Below are 21551 nucleotides of genomic sequence, written 5' to 3' on the forward strand. Positions count from 1 at the left end.
TACTCATCATAAACAAAATAAACACAACAAAGAATAAATATACTTACTCATTCCTGAGCATTCTCTATCACCATCCCATACATTAGAAACAGCGTGTCCTGTCAGCAGGAGGTTAATTAAACTTTGGCTATTAATGAAGATTAAAAAGTAATTAAAGTATGAATATACTAATTTTTAAAACAAATTACTCTTATGACAAAGCATAAAATCATGACTTTTTACATTAAATTATGTTGTTTAAAAAACAGAAAAACCTTACAGTTCTCATTTTATACACAACCTTGCTAAATGTATCACTTCCTGTGTCACCACAGTGGCATTTGTTGTTCTATATAATCACATAAATTTAACAACTTTATTCAAGACATCATATTAAAATAGATTAACAAAATGATACTTAGACTGCTAATTTATTTATAATCACCTTAAAAACACATATATACTTTTTATTATTTTGTGTTTGATACAAGACATGTGAATTTAACCTCTGGGGCAGAAAGATCTAAAGGAAATATGTTTTGGAGTGAGTTAAAAATCAGTCATTGTGTCATCAATTTTTAGCATAAATAGCTATAAAAAGCTTGAGAGGTAGGGTTTTCTCAGAGAAAAAGAAAAAAAAAAAATTTTTTTCCCGCAAACAGGGAAAGCATTCACAAATACACATGGGTGTACTTATTTCTAAGTTAACGTGAGCAAATTTCATCTATTAGAAAATTTCATGAATGCACTATCAAGTAAAATTTGTTAAAATATTCCCATTGTCATCCTAAAAGAAACTATTTGCTACAATAAACCCAGTGCATACATAGACCTAAAGTGTAAGTTAATACTTCATACCTAAAAGCAATGTATAAAGCGTAAGACTGCTCATACTCAGAGACTTTAAGCTGTCCGTACCGACAAACAAAATTATCTGACTCAGTGTGTTATCTTATGTGCATATTATCAGTCCTAAAACCTGAAGTCCGTATAAGGAAATAATAGATTTTAGTTAATTACCTGCCATGTCCATACACAGGATCTATCAAAGGCTCACTCGAATCTTCAATTTCATTTTTTATGTTTTCAATGCCCTAAAGAAACCAAGAATTCATTGGCTTATTTTTAAAACTAAAAATGAAAATTATGGTAGTTTAAAAACTAACCAGTTTATCCTATGAATTAATAAAACACAATTATATAAGTAACTTTTCTCCCAAAGAATTATCCAGATTTGAAATGGGGGGTGCGTTTGAAATGAAAATGGTGAGAAGCAGTTAATTCTTAGAATCTTTTCTTCTGTGTATTCTACATCAGAACAGGTAACAGATTCAATGCGTGAGTTAAAGGGGTGGGGGGGAGGGCCAGAGAGGGAAGACAGAGAGAGTGTTTAAGTTTCAAGAGAAGTGAGGAGAAAATTATTTTATCTGAAAGTTAATACTCATTTAACTTCAGGTGAAATTAATTTGATCCCAATATACTTACTGAGGTACCTGATGTATTTTCTTAGATCATTAAAACACTAAATATATACACACATGATAAAGATGTACATTTAAATACACAACAGGTATTTCTCATACATAAGAAAATGGAAGATTCTCTTGTGATTGTGTGTTCTTATATATTGGTCATTCAAATGTGCACTGACAAAATGTAAACTAGGAGGGCAGGAGTTTCTTATTTCCTGAAAGCCAATTTTCTGGTATTTTTTATCGCCCCAAAGATCACCCAAATCCCTAAAGGTCTAGCTACTGGATAAGTACAAGAAGGCCTCGGCATTTCATCTCCATCAATTTCAAAATGACAAAGATAAACAGCCATTCACTGTGCTATTCACCATTGATTCCATTTGATTACAGGCCATTTCTAAAAATTAAAGAGATGATAATCAACAATCAAAATAGTAATGATTGTGGAAATACTGTAGAAGGATACAAACAAGTTTAAGATCTCACACTGGCCTTCCTTGTAGACAACTATACAAAATGGACCATCACAAAGTCACAATGAATAACATAATCAAGTGCCAAAAATCACTAGGGAGAGAGTGGACCTTATTTCAAAGACCAGGTCAAGGAAGAACTAGACATGATAGTTTTCTTGGCTGTGAATGACAAGACAGAGAGGAGGTATCAAAAGTTTTGAGTGTAAGAACTGGGAGAGTACTGAACAGTCATGATGAACTCATTAAGAAACCAGGCATCCTCGGGACCTCCATCACTGCCAGTCCCCATTGCTAATTGACTACTAACTACTTTTCATTCTTTCTCTTAAATATGCTCCTAAATGATTTAAAATTTCTAAGTTTAAAACATGCTTCTAAAAAATATGCTCCTTTTCTTTCCATTTCCATGATCACTGCTCCGGCTTAGGGTCACCTATTTCAGGAACTACTCTTTCAGTTTCCCTGACTCTAGTCTTCTTATCCACATACCAACTCCCTCCAGCACAACTCTGATACCAATTTAATGAACCTTTTAGCAACAGAAAGATCTTGTTACTCCACTGCTCACAATTTTTGATTTGTTCCAATTCTGGCCACATGAAATGAGATTTTAAGTATTTTTGCACAAGAATTCTTACATATATGCCATTCTCATCTTCCATGGTTGCCTTTCTGGTATGTTATGCTACGCTAAGATAATGTCTTTATACCTGTTGTTCCCACAGCTTGGAATTTCTTCCCATAGTTATTCTGTCCAGAAAACTTCTCCCCATCCATCTAGTGATGCCTACAAGGTCTGCTCTTGATTCAACCATATGAACTGAGGCACGCCTTCTATTGTCCCACTACGCTTTGTGCATGAAACAAACACACACCAAAAACACTGCCAAAATGGAAGTAACTATTAAGGGGTCTACTTTTTTGTTTACAACATCGAAGAGGAATGATTAAACAAAAATTGTACCCCACATTGTAAGTTTAGTCCCTAATAAACAGTCAATGCTCAATAAACATTTATCAAGTGAATGAAGTCTGACTCCAGATATGGCAAATCCAGCAGGATAACTCAGACCAAACAGGTCACTGGAGATGTGAGGCTGGCACTTGCAGAAAAGGGCAGGACCAGAAGTGTACAGGTCAGAATGAACCATATAAAGGTAAGCTGAGAGGATACAAAGGTAACTAACAGGAAAAGATGGAAATGAAGCTATAAGCAGAAAAGTAATTATGAGGCATTACAGAAAGAGAACCAGTACAGTGATTTATCAGGTAAGCTAAGAAGGGACTGGTGTCAGATACAGCTGTTCCAGAAGGGGTTTAGGGGTCAAGTGCTTCCACTATGATCAAAGAAAATAAAATACCCAAGACCTCACTGCACTTCATAATTAGAACATTACTGATGAATCTCTGCAGTCTAGAAGATCATGGGTGAAGCTTGAAAAGTGGTTAGGTAACAGGTGAATGAAGAGAGAGAGAGACTTATTCTTCATTACTGGCACAAGACATTCAATTCTGAGATTTAGAAACAACATCAGGAGTAAAATTTCTTTCTGCAGCAGGAAAAATACTAAACTCAAAATGAAAAAAAATCAGAAAAACATCTTCTTTAACCAACCTTTGTCAGTAACACAGAATACAGAAAAAGCAATACTCCAAATTTGTTTCCCCACATTGAATACTGGTCCAAGACAGCATCTCTTAATTCTGCTAAACTTCTGAATGATCTTTTTCTGGGGGGAAAAAAGAATTAAGTATTAACATGATGATGAGATTGACTACATTCATAAATGGGAACATTTTAAAATTGTCTTCTACATTAAAATGCATACATACAAACAGGAGATTTTTGTGTCTCAAATTTTCAAATATAAATTTAGCCATTAAAAGCCAAAGCTATTGCTGACAACTGTCATTATACGTAATAGGTACCATTAAAATAGAAAGCCTACTTGGTAGCGAACCTCTTCATCTCTTAGGTGAACTGTCTGACATCAATGACTTCTTTAATGATCATACAGTTATTTAAGGAATTAGGTGGTCCTCTTCTAGGATTGTTTAAGAACAAAGAAACTTGACTTTTTAAAGCTTGAGAATTATTTAACAAATATGTGAACACCAAGGATAAGGTGTACATTTGTGGCTTCTTTTAAAATAACGTTGTATTTCAAATCAAATGCCACTCACAATTCTACCAACATAGCTATCCTTACCTTTTATTTCACAACAAAAAATTTAAATACTCTAATGAAAATATGGCACTGTTAATGAAAATTATAGAAAGCATATTTTGACAATAAGCAATAACACAAATACTTATCATACTAGAAATCTTTATTTTCACTTGGAGAAACATTAAGCTAAAATGTTTTTTCATTATAATGATGAAAAAGCCTTTAATGTTATAAAAAGTGTATTTCCAAAGTTAATTTGGGAATCAGAATATTTTAAGAACATATTGACAAATTATTCTTTTTTTAAAAAATCTGAAAACAAATTAATCCTCAAGCATACAAATCTAAGTACCTTTCCACAGTATGAACAGACTTAAAATGGCAAATGTGTCCACAAGTTAAGTATTTTAAATGTTCCAATGTTACTTACTGAATTAATGCATGAAATCGCTCAAAGCCAAGCTCTTCGACAGCCAAGGCAGCTATACATAAAAGACACTTTTCAGCACTACACATGGCAAATAAATGACACAAGATACACACAGCAGGCTGTAAATACTTTTAAGCAATCAAAAGTTTCCCTCTTTCCTTACTCCTTAGAATTCTCAGTTTATTTTCCACTTTACTGAACATAAATTTATATTTCAACATCTTAGGTATCATGAATAGAACTAAAATGGATTTTAATACTGAGAATGTAGAAAGGTGATTAAATAATAAACATTTTCTTTGAATTCAGTTGTGCTAGAATAGTTAATAACATGTGAGAAAGCATTGACAATCATAGTGCTTCACACATAATTGCAATGTGTCCTGCACTTCTAAATCATCTTTTGTTTCTTAGAGCCAAGTCAAATCTTCACAGCTAATCTTCCTCTAATATAAAATCTTTAGACTTGATGTTTCATTATTAAACAAATGTGTATAAAAAGGCAGAGAACTTTGAAAGTACACAGGTTCAACGACAGCTTTAAGTTTGTTTCCTCATCTACTTGTATAACTAACTGTTGACAAGTTTTCAGCATCTTATTTAGATTATATTGACTAATAAAATTATAAAATTTTAAGAAATCAAAGGAAATCAAAGAAAGCATTTAAATGAAAAGTAATGCTTACTTAGCACAGTTCTAAGTTCCAGGCCCCTTTTTAAATGCTCTATGGGCCTTAATCTCATTTAATCCACAAACAACCCTACTATCCCATTTTACAGTAGAGGAACCTGAGGCCCAAAGAAGAATCCTCCCAAGAGCAAAAAGCTATAAACAGCAGAACTGAGATCTGAACCCAGATAGTCTCAGCTCCACAAAGATGAAATCTTTCAAGAAATCCTACACAGATCAAAATGCTCACTCTAATCACAAGGAACAATTTCATATATACCTTATTAAATAAACGTTAGTACTTTCAAATACTAATCCTCACTAGAGAACTGAAGAAACTGTTTCACTATGTATTCAAAACTGAAATTTTGATTTACAATAAAAAATGTCACATTATTTTAGCCTTTCAAAGTCCAGACTTAATTTTCAAATGTTTTGAATTACTTAACATCTGTAAAGTCCAAATGGATTCATTTAAATAATCTTTTGATTTGTGTGTGGGAAACAAACTGAAATTGAACCTGAGTATTCACTACTGCAAATAAGTGTGCATTACCAAAAGCCAAACTACACACCACAAAAGCCAATGAAATTAATGTTTGTACACAACGTAATACTGACAAGGGGAAAAACACTTCACATGTAAATTTTCAAGATAAAATAAACCTTCTGCCTAATCTTTTCCAAACTGTACTAATTTCTCTGTGGTACCTGATTATCTAAATAATTTTACTAAGTGTACAATATGAAAGTTGACATAGAGATAGTAATTTAGAGTAAAGAGGCAAGCAAAATAAAAAGCTTAGCAGGCAGGATGGTAGAAAAATATAAAACACAAGAAAAAGAACATAGCTGGGAATAAAGGAAAAAACAGGTAAAACAGATTGTTATATGGAATAAATTTTAATATAAGTTCATTTCATTGTCAACATCTAATGTGAATTTTCAATTACTAAAACTTCTCAAATTTATATAACATTAAAAATCAATTTATAATAGTTTCATTTCATGTCTATTTTAAAAATGAGACAAAGTAAATTGGAAAATTACTAAAAAATGTTTTTCGGAGGCAGAGTCAATATAATATGCCCACATAGGTTACTGAAGTGCCAAAGTTAACATCAGAAGGCCATTTAACCTAGAACAATTTAACCCATCCACACAGAAATGCACAGCACATCCAGTGAGCACATAGTTTACTAGGATACTCATGAAAAATGTTAGCAAAAAGCTATTTTCTTATAATATTAATACATGGAGTACGTTTAGCCACGTGTTCTTTAAAACAACTTCTAACCTCTTCATCTATTCCTATTAAGATTTTAATATCCTAAACTATTAAACATGCTTTTACGCAATCCAGTAAAATCTGGAAAATATTTTAAAACCAGCCTTAATGACATTTTTAGATTATCAACCTTGTGAGTATTTTCCACTTGTTTTCTTTAACTCTAAAAATATATTAAATTCTTTTTGAAATGCTATGTTTAAAAGGCCTAAAAGGAAATGCCATTCAACTGTTTAAATTTGAAAAATTATTTCTTGCAAATGTACTATTAGTAGAATTTGCCATTGTAACTGCAAAGGTGAGAGAGAGAAGATGCTGACATCATAGAGACATGTTGGCTCAAGGATACAACTTGCCTCATAGACAATCCTATAGGGAGAGCAAGATATATACCATAGCAACTGAAATTTACTTTTTAGAAATTGGGTGTCTACAGTTTCCACAGAGACGAAAGTTAATGGATTGCACTGTAAGTCGAACAAGTCACTTATTTAGTAAAGGCACTTACAACTATCAATTACCAAAAGCAACCTACAAGCAAGTTAATTTCTAAAAGAAAACCAGAAAAGCAACTCTTTATCTGTAGTACAATCTTACTAGTTCATTCTGGCAGTTTGTAGGTCAACTATGTAAGAATTTTTAAAAACCATAGAATATATAATTCTATAGAATATATAATATATAGAATATATAATTCTTGTGAGTGAGAAGAGCTGTTATTTTTCTTTAAGAGAAATCTTCAAGGTATGAAAAACTTAAATGAATGCAAAATTAAAACTCATAATAAAAAAACTATCTCAAAATAATTCATCTATAGTAACCTTGTCCAAAACGTTCAGGAGGAAAAGAAACAACACAGGGAAGAAAAGTGTCCCCATTTTTGCTTTAGGAAACAGCTGAAGATAATTAAGACATTTCCTAATGTAAAAAACAGTCATAATAATTTCCCTGTTTTTCCCAATACCATGGAAAACACTGAAGTATTTGAAGCACTGAAGTATTTGAAGCAAAGAAAACAGAAATATGTTCTTTCAGCTTTCTAAATGAGAGTTCCGAAGCTGAAAAGAGACTGTCATCAAGTAGAAGTTAACTAGAACTTTTACTAAGTTTACTTTAAGAGATGCAGTTCCTATGGTTTTTCCCCAAAAATCAAAGAAAAAATAAACAAATGTAATATCCTCCAGCAATTAAAATTATCAAGAGAAATGAAAACTAACAAAGCTCAAGGATTAAGTAAGCTTAGGCTAAAAAACAGATCTTATACAACGTTTAAATCTTGTTCTCTCTTTAAAATTTCCAATAGTTCTATTCAAACACACAGACAAGAAATTACTTCAGGAAATAAAAGTGTGTCTTACAAGAATGTTCCACTTGGCAACTAGACTGTGCAGGGCTCCCAGAAAGGCTAGCGGTTTCCTCAGTTGTCTTTCCTCTTAACCAAGAAACCAAGCAGTAGGATCCTGAGTTGTCACAACCAGCACTTTCTAAAATATCACACAAGGTATGACAAAGGAGTTCCTTCCGCTCTTCCTCTAAAAATAACCGAAGCATAAGTTACAATGGTTTTCTCTGTGGGGGACAAAAAAACCCTGTCAAATAACAATGTTAAGAATGTGTTAATTTAGTGACGAAAATCGAGCATTTTTTAGTGGGGCAGAAATCCATAAACCACTGATCTTCAATTACAGTTTAGAAAAACAATGTGCTTGAGGGTTAAAATGTCACTGCTATTGAGTATTTCCATTCAGGAGAAAAAGAATCCTGGAAAATGCAGAATTAAACATCAGAGGAAAGAATATGCTATGTGGAGTAAGCTGATACTGATTATCCCTTTCTTAGGCTGCAAACAGAGCCTTTCAGGCATGAGGATTCCCTTCTTGTAGAACCAGGTCTTCTAAGGGCCTGTGGGGACCTCTGTTTCTCCCCATTTCTGAATTAGTCTCATGTCTTTGATCTCCCAGTCCCACAGGGGGAAGGATAATGAGATACCATCAGCACATATAAGGACACAATCCATTACACTAGCAGAGGCCCGTTGCGGTTATGCTGCATAGTATACAAACCACTGATACTGTACTGTGGTGATGTGAGCATCAGACATTTATTAAAAATAGCACAATGCTCAACTTTGTCCTGAACCTTAGCCACCCTCCCCTTTTCGAGTAGTGTTCGTCTCCAGAAGCAGTACCACTTTCTGAAGCTTTCAAACAAAGGGGATAAGATAGCTATATACCCCATGTAAAATTTTATGCTAGAGGGAGGTTTCTCTCTCCCTAGACAGACTAAGAGTTCTTTAAAGACTGGAACTGTCCTATTCACTTTGGCACCCCACTCCAGTACTCCTGCCTGGAAAATCCCATGGACGGAGGAGCCTGGTAGGCTGCAGTCCATGGGGTCGCTAAGAGTCGGGCATGACTGAGGGACTTCACTTTCACTTTTCACTTTCATGCATTGGAGAAGGAAATGGCAACCCACTCCAGTGTTCTTGCCTGGAGAATCCCAGGGACGGGGGAGCCTGGTGGGCTGCTGTCTATGGGGTTGCATAGAGTTAGACACGACTGAAGCGACTTAGCAGCAGCAGCAGCCACCACAGCATTTACAACATGACAATGCTACAAAAATTTCTTATCAATATGAATGTTTCTATGCAAGAAATTTTAGAAATTTAATAAAATGTTCATGCTAGTAACAGTCTCTTTTGAATAGTTTCTTTCTTCTCTACTGAAATTTATTTTGCATTTCAGTTATTAATTAAAAATACATGACAGTGACACTTTATCTCTTAAATTTAAAACCACTAATAGAAGGTACCTGCATGGTTTGGAATGAAAGCTGTTCTGCCCTTATACACAAAACTGCGATTATAATATATTCTACCTTCTTTCAGTAGTCATTGTGAGTTCACATAAGACAGTCTAAGTAAAGAAAATACCTTTGTAAACTGTCAAGGATGCAAATGTTTGTTATTATCAGGTAGCACATACAGTTCTCTGATTTAATCATATTGCAGAAGCCATGAAAGCTTCATTTGCGATTTAACTCAGAATTACCTGCAGTAGTATTCGCATTGTGTAAAGTGTTATACTAAAAGGTTCAGCAATACAAAGATAATCTTGAGTTTTTGCTCAAAGCTAAATAAGACAATACAAACATAAATGATCCTCCCTTATGGTATGCTACCATTTAACAGTGCACCAAAAGATTTTTCCCTTAGTTGTAAAAACCTGTCTTACCCCCTCAGTTAGGAAAACCACATTACAAAATACACATTTTTAAGATCTAGAGTCACTGTTCATGAAACTTTCGGGAATATTTAAAAAGTCAACCTCACGAAAAAGTAACTGATAGTTTACTTTTTAAAAACAGATAATTTCAACTGAATTACTGGCAATGAATGCTGCATCAATCACTTATAAAATAAAAGATGGAGTAAAAGTTGATAAAAGACAGCTATCATACCTGGGCAATCCCTCCAAGAAGACTTCTCAGAAGAAAACAGGAGCTTCTTCAAAAGAAATGCCTTTATACAATTAAAGCAATAATTATTAGAATTTATTATAAACATACCTTATATCATTCTTTTATTCTATAGTGGGAAAAAAACCCACTTAATTTACCTCCTTTCTGATCTTTTGAATAGTGCTATAGAATTTCAAATAATTTCCCTTCACATTCACCAGTAACTGAACATAATTACTTACTTAGAATATACTACTATAAACTTGATTCTAGATCGATACAATTCTTCTTTTGTAGTACATATTTTTTGGCAAATAGAACGGACTCAAATAATAACCACATAACTGAAAAAGAAATTTACTGCTTCATTCACAGAGTGAAGGCCCTATGGACCAGGAAAAAAAACCCACGTTTCTCTTTGATTCCTTTGAGCAAAGAAAGCTAAATACAAAAGTGGTTCTGTACTAGTTCTCATTTGTGACACAGGAATACCACTGTGTGGGTCACTGATAAGGAGTTCCTAACTTTCTGATTTAACTCAAAAAGCTTTAAGATCCCAAAGAAAAAACAAACCCATTTTTAACCTTTTCTTAAGTGTGCCAACTAGGTTACATTGGTGTTTTGATAGACAGCAGTTCTGAGTATAATACTGTTTCCTTCTCAAAGTGTAGTTAACCTGACTTGTTTATTTAAGAGGCAGATCCTGATGCTCTACCTACTTTATCTCCAGCAGGCAGATTCAAGAAAAAGTAGTTACTATGGTGATTCTTACTCATAAGTGTCTGAAAACAGTAGTATACAGATAAGAAAACTACTTTTAGTTGCTACTGCTGCTAAGTCACTTCAGTCCTGTCTGACTCTGTGCGACCCCATAGACGGCAGCCCACCAGGCTCCCCTATTCCTGGGATTCTCTAGGCAAGAACACTGGAGTGGGTTGCCATTTCATTCTTACTCATCAACGTCTGAAAACAGTAGTATACAGATAAGAGAACTACTTTTAGTTAGATAGACCTAAAGTTGAATTCTGGTTCCATTATTTTACTAATTAAAAACAATAGCACAAACTTTAAAAGGTTGTAATGAGGATTACATGAGATGATCCAGTAATACACTTAGCACAATACCTGGCACCAAATAAGCTATCAATTCTAAACATTTTAACAAAAAAATAAGTAACATTCTATGATATTCTCACAGAAATAAAATCTACAAATACTACAACCAAGTGCTTCTGACTTTTCCCCAAATAACAAAGACCATAAAATTGAGTAACATAACTATATTGTAAAACTGGAAAAGTGAGGTGGGACAACCTTATTTCACCACTAATAGAACCACCATTCACATTTTGATATACTTCCTTCCAGTCTTTCTTTCATACCTGTTTGAAATTTTAAGTGAGAAGCCTAATGGGTATGTGATTGTTTTCCATTTTTCTGTTTTTCCACATAATTTATAAGTCAATCTCTGTCTACCAAGCTATTAAAATTTACTTCAACATCATTCCATGTTTACATGACGTTACTGTGCATTAGGTTATTTGCAATTTTTTAAAACTACTATAAATAAAAAACATATTTGGACTTGCTCTAAAAAAGCTAATTCTTGCATACAACCTTTCGATCTTAAGGATTATTTCTTCAGCAAAGAGTCACAGAAGTAAAATTATTCTCATCAAAGAATCTGCATTATTTTATTATGGTTTCAATTATAATGTAAAATTCCTTCCCTCAGTCATACTACAAATTTATACTACATAGAGTTATCTGTAGCTACAGAGTGTGCCAGCATCACCCGACCCTTATATGCACTGGCAATTATTTTATATATAAAGATTAGGAAGAGTAAGCCTTTGGGCCATTATTTTATATCTAAAGATAAGGAAGAGTAAGCAAAAGAACCTATTTAAAAGTTTTATTTGTACTTTGGTGGATTCCTAGTGAGCTTGGGCATCTGGATTTTTTGGTTGTGCAGCATCACATGATTGCCATGACTGCATATACTTGCCCATCTCACCCCTGAGGTTTAAGGGTCTTTCTAACCAATGTGTACGAGTTCTTTGTCTAAGAAAGATAGACATTTATTGCTAACATTACCTGCAGATACTTTTCTGAGCCTGGAACTCATTTATTCTCTTAGAGGGTTGATAACCCATTATTTTCAACTTACCATGGTTAAGTGTTATATCAAGAATAAACTTGGTACATGGTACGAGACAACCCAGATTCAGTTTTCCCCCTCAAATTATCAACCTGTCATATCAGTAGCATTTACTAAACTACATTGTATTTCATCATTGATTTGCATTCCTTCTTATTATGATATGCGATTAATTCCAGGTAAACTTGTATTGTATGTAACATGGTCTACTACTGTATTTTCTACTTGGTTCCATAATGTCTATTCTTCTAGCAAAAGTGCCATGTTCTAGAGTTCAGTTTTAAAAAGTTCAACATCCAACTCGCACACTTCCCTTCATTACTCTCAGTAATTTAGTTTTCATTTTTACATTGAAATATTAATACAAACAAAATTCTATAACCAAAAACATTTATGTGACTTTGAAGCTAAGTTACTACCTCAAAGATATATCTTAATTTTGAATATTACAATTATTTCCTGTTACATAACAACTCCACTTGCAAAAATAATTACCGTTTTGGAAATATACTGAATTTTATAAAACATGAAATTCCTGCTGTTTATCTTGCATTTAAGTATATTCATAGACTGGTAATAAAGACTCTAAGGTACTATCTGGAGAAGGAAATGGCAGCCCACTCCAGTATTCTTGCCTGGAGAATCCCATGGACGGAGGAGCCTGGTGGGCTACAGTCCACAGGCGGCAGAGTCGGACACGACTCAGCGACTTCACTTTCACTTCACTGAGGTACTATCACGGCCCAAGAGGGTCAGTGGCAATAAAATCTATCTTGTATACGAACAAGACACAGAATCCTCAGATTCAGAGAAGATTCCTACTAGCAAACCAAAACCTACCTCAGTTGTTCAACAGCCCTAATAACTAATTTATAGTTAAATTTATTTATACTCCAAAATCCCTAGGCAAAGCTCATTCAAATTTTTCTTAATTAAAAAAAAATCTACTAATGAAAAAAATGTTTCAAATTTACTTTTTAAAGAGGAAACAATGACCTACAAAGAATATATTTTAGAATCAACCATAAAGGAAAACATTTCTTCTTCAGAAAATGCACTTTAAATTTAACAATGTAAGTGCATGGAGTTTGAGAGACAAGTTTATTTTGCAACTAACAGTCAGGAAAGCATTTTTTATGCCCAATGAATAATAAATACCACATTAAAAATGTATTTTCAAAATGTGCTGATTAAAACAAGCAATAAATTCAAGTTTCTTTTTAACAGTTCTGAAGTTATACTGCTGTCTAGATATCGTAAATATCACAGCAAACTGAAAATTCAATTCTCCGTTTTAATAATTTAATAGTTCATGGCAAATCAGCCTTTGAATTTCAAACAATACAACACATAAAAATTCAAAATCAAATACACACACTGAAATTCACCCTTTCTCGTGTGCAAAGAAAAAAAATCTTTTTTTTTTTTTAAATTTTGGGAATTGTTTGAAATCTGCTGTTACTGATTTTATTTTAAAGACCAAAAAGCTACAGCCTAAAACAGTATATATTGTCAACTTACTTTAAAATCTGATTAAGTTTTAGGCCATGAAAATATTAACTCATCTTCAACTTTTTTGAAGAGTCATTTTAAGAGACAGAACAAATACAAATGGTACCATGATTACGGTATAACTACCTTTGGCATAAATTATTATTACTCAATAGGATCACTGTGTAAGATGTCATGCTCATTATTTTCAAGAAAACATAATAGAAAATTTGGAGTTAAAGTCAGCCAAATGGCTACTGCTGTATAAGCTACTCACATTCTGAATTCATTTTTATTTCAGACATTTAAAGCAATTTACATGAACACAAATTAAGAGGTAACTGATCATGCTTCATGATTACACGGAGAACAGGTATTAGAAAACACAAAGTCAAGGAGGGAACGTTTGAACACGTCCCTCTAAGGAGTTGGTAAAGTAGTCTATGTTACCTGAACAGGTGCAATAACAGCACAGGGGCCACCTTCAAACTGTTCTAATGCAGATCCCTCTGATTCACTAAACACAAACCCTAAAAATGAAAGCAAGCAGCAAAGATTAAACATGTCATTCAAGTAGTAGCTGAAAGAATTTTTAATGTACTTTGCTTTGATAGAGAATCACTTATCACAACAGCAAATTATCTTTAAGTCAGTCCATTGCTATAGTTTTCAGCTTTCTGGAGGATAAAAGAACCCTTTGAAAAAAGATATGGAACCTAGGCTCCCTGTCAAGTGCACGTGCACGCACACATACACACAATTTTGCACTCAGGGCCCCCTATTAAGTGGACTAAAGAGATACAGTGTAGACATCAGTAAAAGGACACAATCTGATTTTTTAAAAGTAATTTAATATACTGGAAGAAAGACTAGACAGTTTACTGAATTTAAACAGAAATTTTAGGACCCTCTACAGAGTTATCTTTTTTAGTTTCATCTTTGAGTCACATTCTATAAGCTAAAAATTAAAGAGCATTATACACACTGGCTTCCCTGATGGCTCAGATGGTACAGAATCTGCCCGCAAAGTGGGAGACCTTGGTTTGATCTCTGGGTTGGGAAGATCCCCTGGAGGAGGGCATGGCAACCCACTCCAGTATTCTTGCCTGGAGAATCCCATGGACAGAGGAGCCTGGCAGGCTACAGTCCAAGGGGTTGCAAAGAGTTGGACATGACTGAGCAGCTAAGCCCAGCACATACACACCAAACGTGCTCATACTGGCTCCATCTTAATTCAAGTATTACCAAGTCGCACTGATTGAGAGCAGCCAGGACAAGCTCCCACAGAGAACACGGCACACTGTGGAGATATTGCGGCCAAAGTCAGGAGAGGTGAGTTACTATCTGTACAACCTTCAGGAAATCATTTCACCTCCCTAGGCCTCCGGGTACTTAGCTTTAGAACAAACATTTCCAATTTCAACATACCTAATGGTTATAATTCAGTCATTTATCCAATAAATATTTCATGACCCTCAGACACGACACCAAACATCCAGGGTATAAATGACATGCATGACAAAGTCCCTCATCTGGAGAAGCCAACAGTCCAGATGAAGACAGACATACAAACAAATCACTGAAATAAATGAATAAATGAATGTTTCAACAGAAGTATGAAGACAGTGTTGAGGAAACTGAAAGGAATAACTTTGCCTAAATCAAGTCATAACAGGTGACTTGAAGGCTGACCTTGAATGGAACTTTACCAGAAAGGCAAGGGTGGGAGAATGACTTTCAGGTAAAGAAAACATCTTTAGTAAAGGAAAAAGGTGTGGTAAGAACAGGACAAGTTCATGGATCAGAGGGAAATGTCATGCAGCTGAAGGGCTGTATGGGGCAGGATGGTGAGAAAGGAGAGATGACAGGACATTCATACTGGGAAGGGCCACATCATGACACGTACTAATTAAAGCAGTAACACAACCATACTGGTATTTTGCTTCTTTCTTTAAAGGACCAGAATGGGGAGGAGACCATTTCAACAGACCTATGGAGACAGTGCCAGACTAATAAAAACAACACTAATGTTGAGAGAAAACACTATATACAAACAGTATTTCTAAGGTAAAAATTAAGATTTGATGAACATATGCAAGTGCAGCAAAGGCTGGGTACGTAAGAAATTAGACCTAACTCTGTTTCTACTTTGAGACACTAGGTAGCAAGTGAGTTAACAAATAGTATGGAGGACACCAATCCAGTCCACCTCCTCTCTCTTTACCTTTCAATCCCTTTCAAATAGGATTTAAACATGTACCTCCTATTTAAAAATGAAAATTCTCCTTAAGATTCTACCAGAAGGTCCTTGTTTACCCAAAGGAGTTGAAAATTTAGCACCCCCACCCCCCCCACCCCCCACAAAAAAAACCTACACACACTGTTTACTGCACCTTTCCTAATTGCCACAACTTGGAAGCAGCCAAGATATCCTTCAGTGGGGGAATGGATAAATAGTACATACAGAAAATGAAATATTATTCGGTGTTTATAAAAAATAATGGCTTGCAAGCTGTGAAAAAACAAGGAGGAAACAGTTATATACCATATGATTCCAACTATATGACATTCTGGAAAAGGCAAAACTATGCAGACAGTAAAAAGATCAGAGGCTGCCAAGGGGAGGGGAGTGGGGGATGGGGTGAACAGATAAGAGCACAGAGGATTTTTACGGCAGTGAAAATACTCTGTGATATTATAATGATGGATACATTCCATTATATTTTTGTCACCACCTATAGGATGTATAGAACCACAAATAAAAACTGTGGACCTTGGGTGATAATGATGAGTCAATGTAGGTTCAAAATTGTAACAAACACTCTGGTGGGAGATATTGACATTGGAGGAGGCTGTGCACGTCATGGGAGCACGAGGTATGTGGGGAAATCTCTGTATCTTGCCCGCAATTTTGCTGTGAACCTAAATAACACTGTTCTAAAAGGAAAAGTCTTAATTTAAAAAATCATTTGACCATTAAAAAAAAAATTTCCATCCAAGATTCCAAACACCACTCGCTCAAAGCATACCTAATTGTCTGTATGCACTGTCTTAATTTCCTTATCTCCCAATTAACTCAACCCACAATAATTTGGTTTTCAACCTGTGATTGCATCAAACTCACTGTCACCAAATTCACCAATGACCTCTCAAGAGAATCATCTGAAATGCTCACCATTGACTTGTGAAACCTTCTGGCCCTTGGCTTTAGTGGTCCCTCTTGTTCCAAATTTTCCTTTTTTGTTTCTACTCTGTATCAATGTCGATCAGCAACTAAATGCTGAAGTTCTTCAGGTCTTGTCTTTAGAGTCTTTGTTCTTTTCATTCTACATGTTCTCCCTGTGTAACTCATCTACTCCCAAGGTTTCCACTATGGGTTATAATCAGGTAATCTCCAAATAGAGCCCTGACTGGAACTCCAGTCACTGACAAAATCTAAATTCTTTAACATGGTCTTGTATGGTCTGGCTTCTGCCTATATCTCCTATCTTATCCTTTGATACTTTCTTCTTTAGCCTCCAGGTGTGCAGACTTTCTTTCAGACCCTCAAATATCCATTCTCTCTCTGGTTTCTCATGCTTTGAACATGTTCCCTCCACTTGAAACACTTTCTCCAAAAAACTCCCACTTATCTTTAAGGCTTCACCTTATAAGATCCTCTTGGTTCAAGGGCCCAAAACACATCTGTATCTGTCCATCTCCACTCCGCTTCTGGTTCACCTTCAGGTTCTAACCACCATCATCTTTCATCTAGAACACCGTTAGGAATTTCCAGTCAGGATCCCCCTACCCCATTTCACCCACATCCCAACTCCCAACCCACCCCTTAACTACTCACCATAAATTTACCAGAGAAATAGTCTAGAAATGGAAATCAATTTTTCTTACAGACTGCTTAAAACACTCAAATGGTTTCTTACTGAAATTAAAACAAAATTCAAACTCCTTTTTCATTGCCTAAAAAAGACCCTATATGATCTCTCAATCCCACCTTCCCTCAGTTCACTCTTACCTTCATCATACACAGTGGTCTTAGTCCTCAGAACATCTCAAGGTCTTTACCTGGGGCCCTGGTGTCGGCTGTTCTCTCTGCATGAAATGGTCTTTACCCTTCTCATAGCTGAATCCTTCTCATCCTAAAAGACTCAGCTGAGGTATTAACTCCTCGGAGAGATGTTCCCTGACAAGTCTAGCTAAGTAAATCCTTCCTACCATTCCCCAGACCAACCAGGACTTATCATCATCTGTAATTACGTTATTGTTCATTTGTTTATTATGTCTTGCCTTGCAAGTATCTTGCCTCTCTTACTGACCACTGTTTTCCTAGTGTGTTATTATTAATACAGTTAATACTCAACGAATACTTGCTGAAGTTTTGGGAGGAAAGATAAAGGGGGTGAGTTCATTCACATCCAACTCTTTGTGAGCCCATGGACTGTAGTTTGCCAGGCTCCTCTGTCCAAGGGGTTCTTCAGGCAAGAATACTGGAGTGGGTTGCCATTTCCTTCTCCAGGGGATCTTCCCGACTCAGGGATCAAACCCATGTCTCCTGTGTCTCTTGCACTGGCAGCTGGATTCTTTTCCACTGAGCCATCTGAGAAGCCTGATAATGGAAATGTTTGTTTCTAAATTCAGTCTCTAAAATGTGGCGGGGTGGCGGGGGGAGGGATATGGGTCTGGAGCTCAGGGCAGGGGTGAAGATTAAAGATAGCAACTTGAATCACCCTAAACATGGCAGTTAAAGTGAATGACAACACAGAACAAAGATAATGAAGGCGGTTAACATTAAAAAAAAAAAGAAAAAGAAATAAGCAGATGCTGAGTCAGCAAAGAAGACTGACAAAGACTTGAAAGGTAAGAGAAAAAACACAGTGAGGCCCCAGAAAGGAAAAGCAGGCAGTCACCTGTTTCAAATGCTGAGTGGAATAAAAACATAAATGAAAACCCTGGATTAAGCATGTCACCACGGGGAATATAAAAAAAGGAAACTTAGAATGTTAGGAAGAGCAGTCAAATTTTAAAGAGTTGAGGTGTGATTCAGAACACAAGCAGAAGGAGAAGCTGCAAACTGTGTTAAACAAGTGAAGGTGAAAAGGATGATAGCTTGAAGGGTAGCTGGATAAAGAATTATTATTTTATAGACCAAAGGGCATGAGTTTAAGAGAAGGAAAAGAGTGACCAAATGGAAAAAGAGATAAGGACGCTGAGTTCTGAGAAAGCTGAGATGGTACACAGTAGTGCTGGACTGGATAAAGAGGTTCTCAAAGTATGGTCTACAGAGCCCTGGAAATTTTAGTGACCTTTTAGGGAACCTGCTAGAGGTGAAAATCAGTTTTACTATAATACAGATTCTCGGTTTGATATTCACGGTGATGGTACAAAACAAAGAGCGGGTTATGTTACTGGCGCCTCAGCACACATCAAGGCAATGCCGGTAAGCTATACCGAGACACCCTGATATGCTCTCCAACACACAGAAAAAGCTCTTGCTAATGCTCATCTTATTAAATCTTGACTTTGAATACAAAGTACTTAAAAAAAAAATAGTCTGTATGACATAACGGAAACTACCCACGAAGCACCTCTGCTACGTACCCTGTACAGGTGTCTCAAAGAAAAGCAGATGTATAATTTTTTGAACTGTGAGCTGAACTAACAGCTTGTCTGTGAATGTTATTTTTACTCTGAAGAGCTACTAACAAACTATGATTATTTAGACTTTTTCTCAGAAGTAAATGAAGTGAGCCTGATACTTCAAGGAAAAAATAAACTGACAGCACTTTTGCCAGCAATAAAATTTCAAGCTTTCAAGTGATTAACTAAAATTCTGGAAAACTCAGGGCCAGCACTGTGAGCTTGAAACTTCCCAATACTCAAAAGAGATTTTTCTGACAGGATCAGTGAGATAATAAAAAATATGACTTTAGATATTGTTTAATAATATGTGTTAACATTTGGAAGATTTGCGTAAACCAGCAGACCAATAATTTCCAAACAACCGATGCAAATGGTTACAAATTAATTCACGGGTAGAAGATCCACTCAAAGTACAAGACAAACCAATGGATTTCATTTTAATACAGTACAACTGTTCATTAATGTGGCTTCGGATTTCATATTTCAACTAACCTCTAAGAAACTACCATTTGCTGAGTTTCAGTGTAGTATCAAAGAAGAATATCCACAATTATTTGAAAATGCTATTATGATACTCCCATATTACCAATTGCTTATATGTATGAAGACGGATTTTCTGCATACACTTCAACCAAAACAACAGACTGAATGTAACAGACTGAATGGAGAAGCAAGTGAGAGAATCCAGCTATCTTCTAATGAGCTAGACACTGAAGAGATTTTTTTAATGTAAAATAATGCCATAGGTCTCAATTTTTTTTCATAGTGAAGTCTTCAATAATTTTTAAGAGTGTAATGGGGCCCTGAATTTAAATAAACTTGAGAAAAAGACAACTTTAGCCAGTTTTCAACTTAGAAATATGGGCAAAGAGAAAGTGAAGAGATGTTACTGACTGAGAGCAACAGAATGAGGGGCATAGAAAACTGAGAATATTAATTCCAAAAAACACATAAGAGTCAACAGGATAAAGAACTAAGAGAAATACTGAGGGCTCAGCTAAGGTTTAATTAGTACACCTGTACTGATGCTGACCACAATTTGCTCCAGGAACACACAACACATTGGGAGAAACAGAATAGAGGACACGCTAAACATAGGCTAAAAAACAGGAATGATGGATGGGGCAAATTTAATAAGGCAAGTTTAGTAAGTGAGAACTAAGGGTGCTGGTGATCTCATCAAGACAAGCGAAACTGAGATCCAACCTGGAAACAAGAGGGGAAGCCAAGGGACCTCTACTCTTCATCCACCTCTTTTCCTAATGGCAAGAAAAAAAGGGTCACTGGTCTTGGGCCTAAGTGCAGAGGCGCAACTAAGCTCTTCCAAACTTTCAGGGTATGTCATAAATAAGAATCAGTAATGGATTCTTCGGAGAAGGCAATGGCACCCCACTCCAGTACTCTTGCCTGGAAAATCCCATGGACAGAGCCTGGTGGGCTGCAGTCCATGGGGTCCCTAGGAGTAGGACACGACTAAGCGACTTCACTTTTCACTTTCATGCATTGGAGAAGGAAATGGCAACCCACTCCAGTGTTCTTGCCTGGAGAATCCCAAGGACAGGGGAGCCTGGTGGGCTGCTGTCTCTGGGGTCGCAGAGTCGGACACAACTGAAGCAACTTAGCAGCAGCAGCAATGGATTCTTGCCTTTCTTAAAATCACTAATAATGTATTTCAGTTTTCAAGGTCCATGGGTGGGGCTTTTAGACTGAAGTACATTATGATGAGTTGCTTTTGTACTTTAGAGATAAAACCCCAGGGAGAGAATTCTAGGCAGATCTGCTTTATACCAAATTCTGTTTAATTGCAGCATATATGCTTGAGGGTGTTAATTTGATAATGAACAAGGGCTCTTACAGCTTAAAATGTAATAAAGTCAAACAAATGGAAATGAACTTTTCTGTCCTAAAACAGGACTATGCTATGTAGGCATCTCCTTTTATAACGTTTCACTTGAGTTGGAATTTTTTAGGATATCGTTATTTTTCTTGTCAAGTGTTCTCATATTTGTATTATTTCCTAGTTTTAAGAGGAATTAACTTATCACAAAATGACTGTTTTACTAATTAGATCTGAAATTAGCCGTCTACCTTAGCGTCTGATCCTAAGCATATGATTTTGTATCACACCGGACAGCACTACAGACACAGACGTCTTTCTCAATTTTACGGCTCATAACTAATTTAAACCCAAGCCATCAACCTCTTTGCAATTTCCTAGTCTTTTATTTTCATATGACTTACTTATTCAAACCAGTTTGACAACTATTGCCTATGTAGTTCTTCTAGTCTTCCATGTAAACAAAAGGCTACACAGAAA

General features: G+C 35.6%; 1 protein-coding gene across 3 annotated transcripts in view; it reads right to left on the reverse strand.

Annotated features, from left to right (window-relative positions):
* The window catches only part of MINDY3 (MINDY lysine 48 deubiquitinase 3), a 79573-nt gene that overhangs the window by 53322 nt on the left and 4700 nt on the right, over positions 1-21551 (reverse strand). For 2 of the 3 annotated variants that reach the window (XM_019973100.2, XM_019973101.2), the window contains exons 2-8: positions 14048-14127; positions 9946-10006; positions 7845-8018; positions 4529-4580; positions 3543-3657; positions 1000-1073; positions 48-127 (exon numbers count right to left, since the gene is read on the reverse strand). In XM_019973100.2, coding sequence (XP_019828659.1) covers positions 48-127; positions 1000-1073; positions 3543-3657; positions 4529-4580; positions 7845-8018; positions 9946-10006; positions 14048-14127 — 636 coding nt within the window. Of the gene's footprint in view, positions 1-47; positions 128-999; positions 1074-3542; positions 3658-4528; positions 4581-7844; positions 8019-9945; positions 10007-14047; positions 14128-21551 lie in introns of those variants that run through there. The other variant, XM_070800874.1, reaches the window with a different exon arrangement.

The sequence above is a fragment of the Bos indicus genome, chromosome 13 (assembly GCF_029378745.1).
Source record: "Bos indicus isolate NIAB-ARS_2022 breed Sahiwal x Tharparkar chromosome 13, NIAB-ARS_B.indTharparkar_mat_pri_1.0, whole genome shotgun sequence".
NCBI lineage: Eukaryota > Metazoa > Chordata > Mammalia > Artiodactyla > Bovidae > Bos > Bos indicus.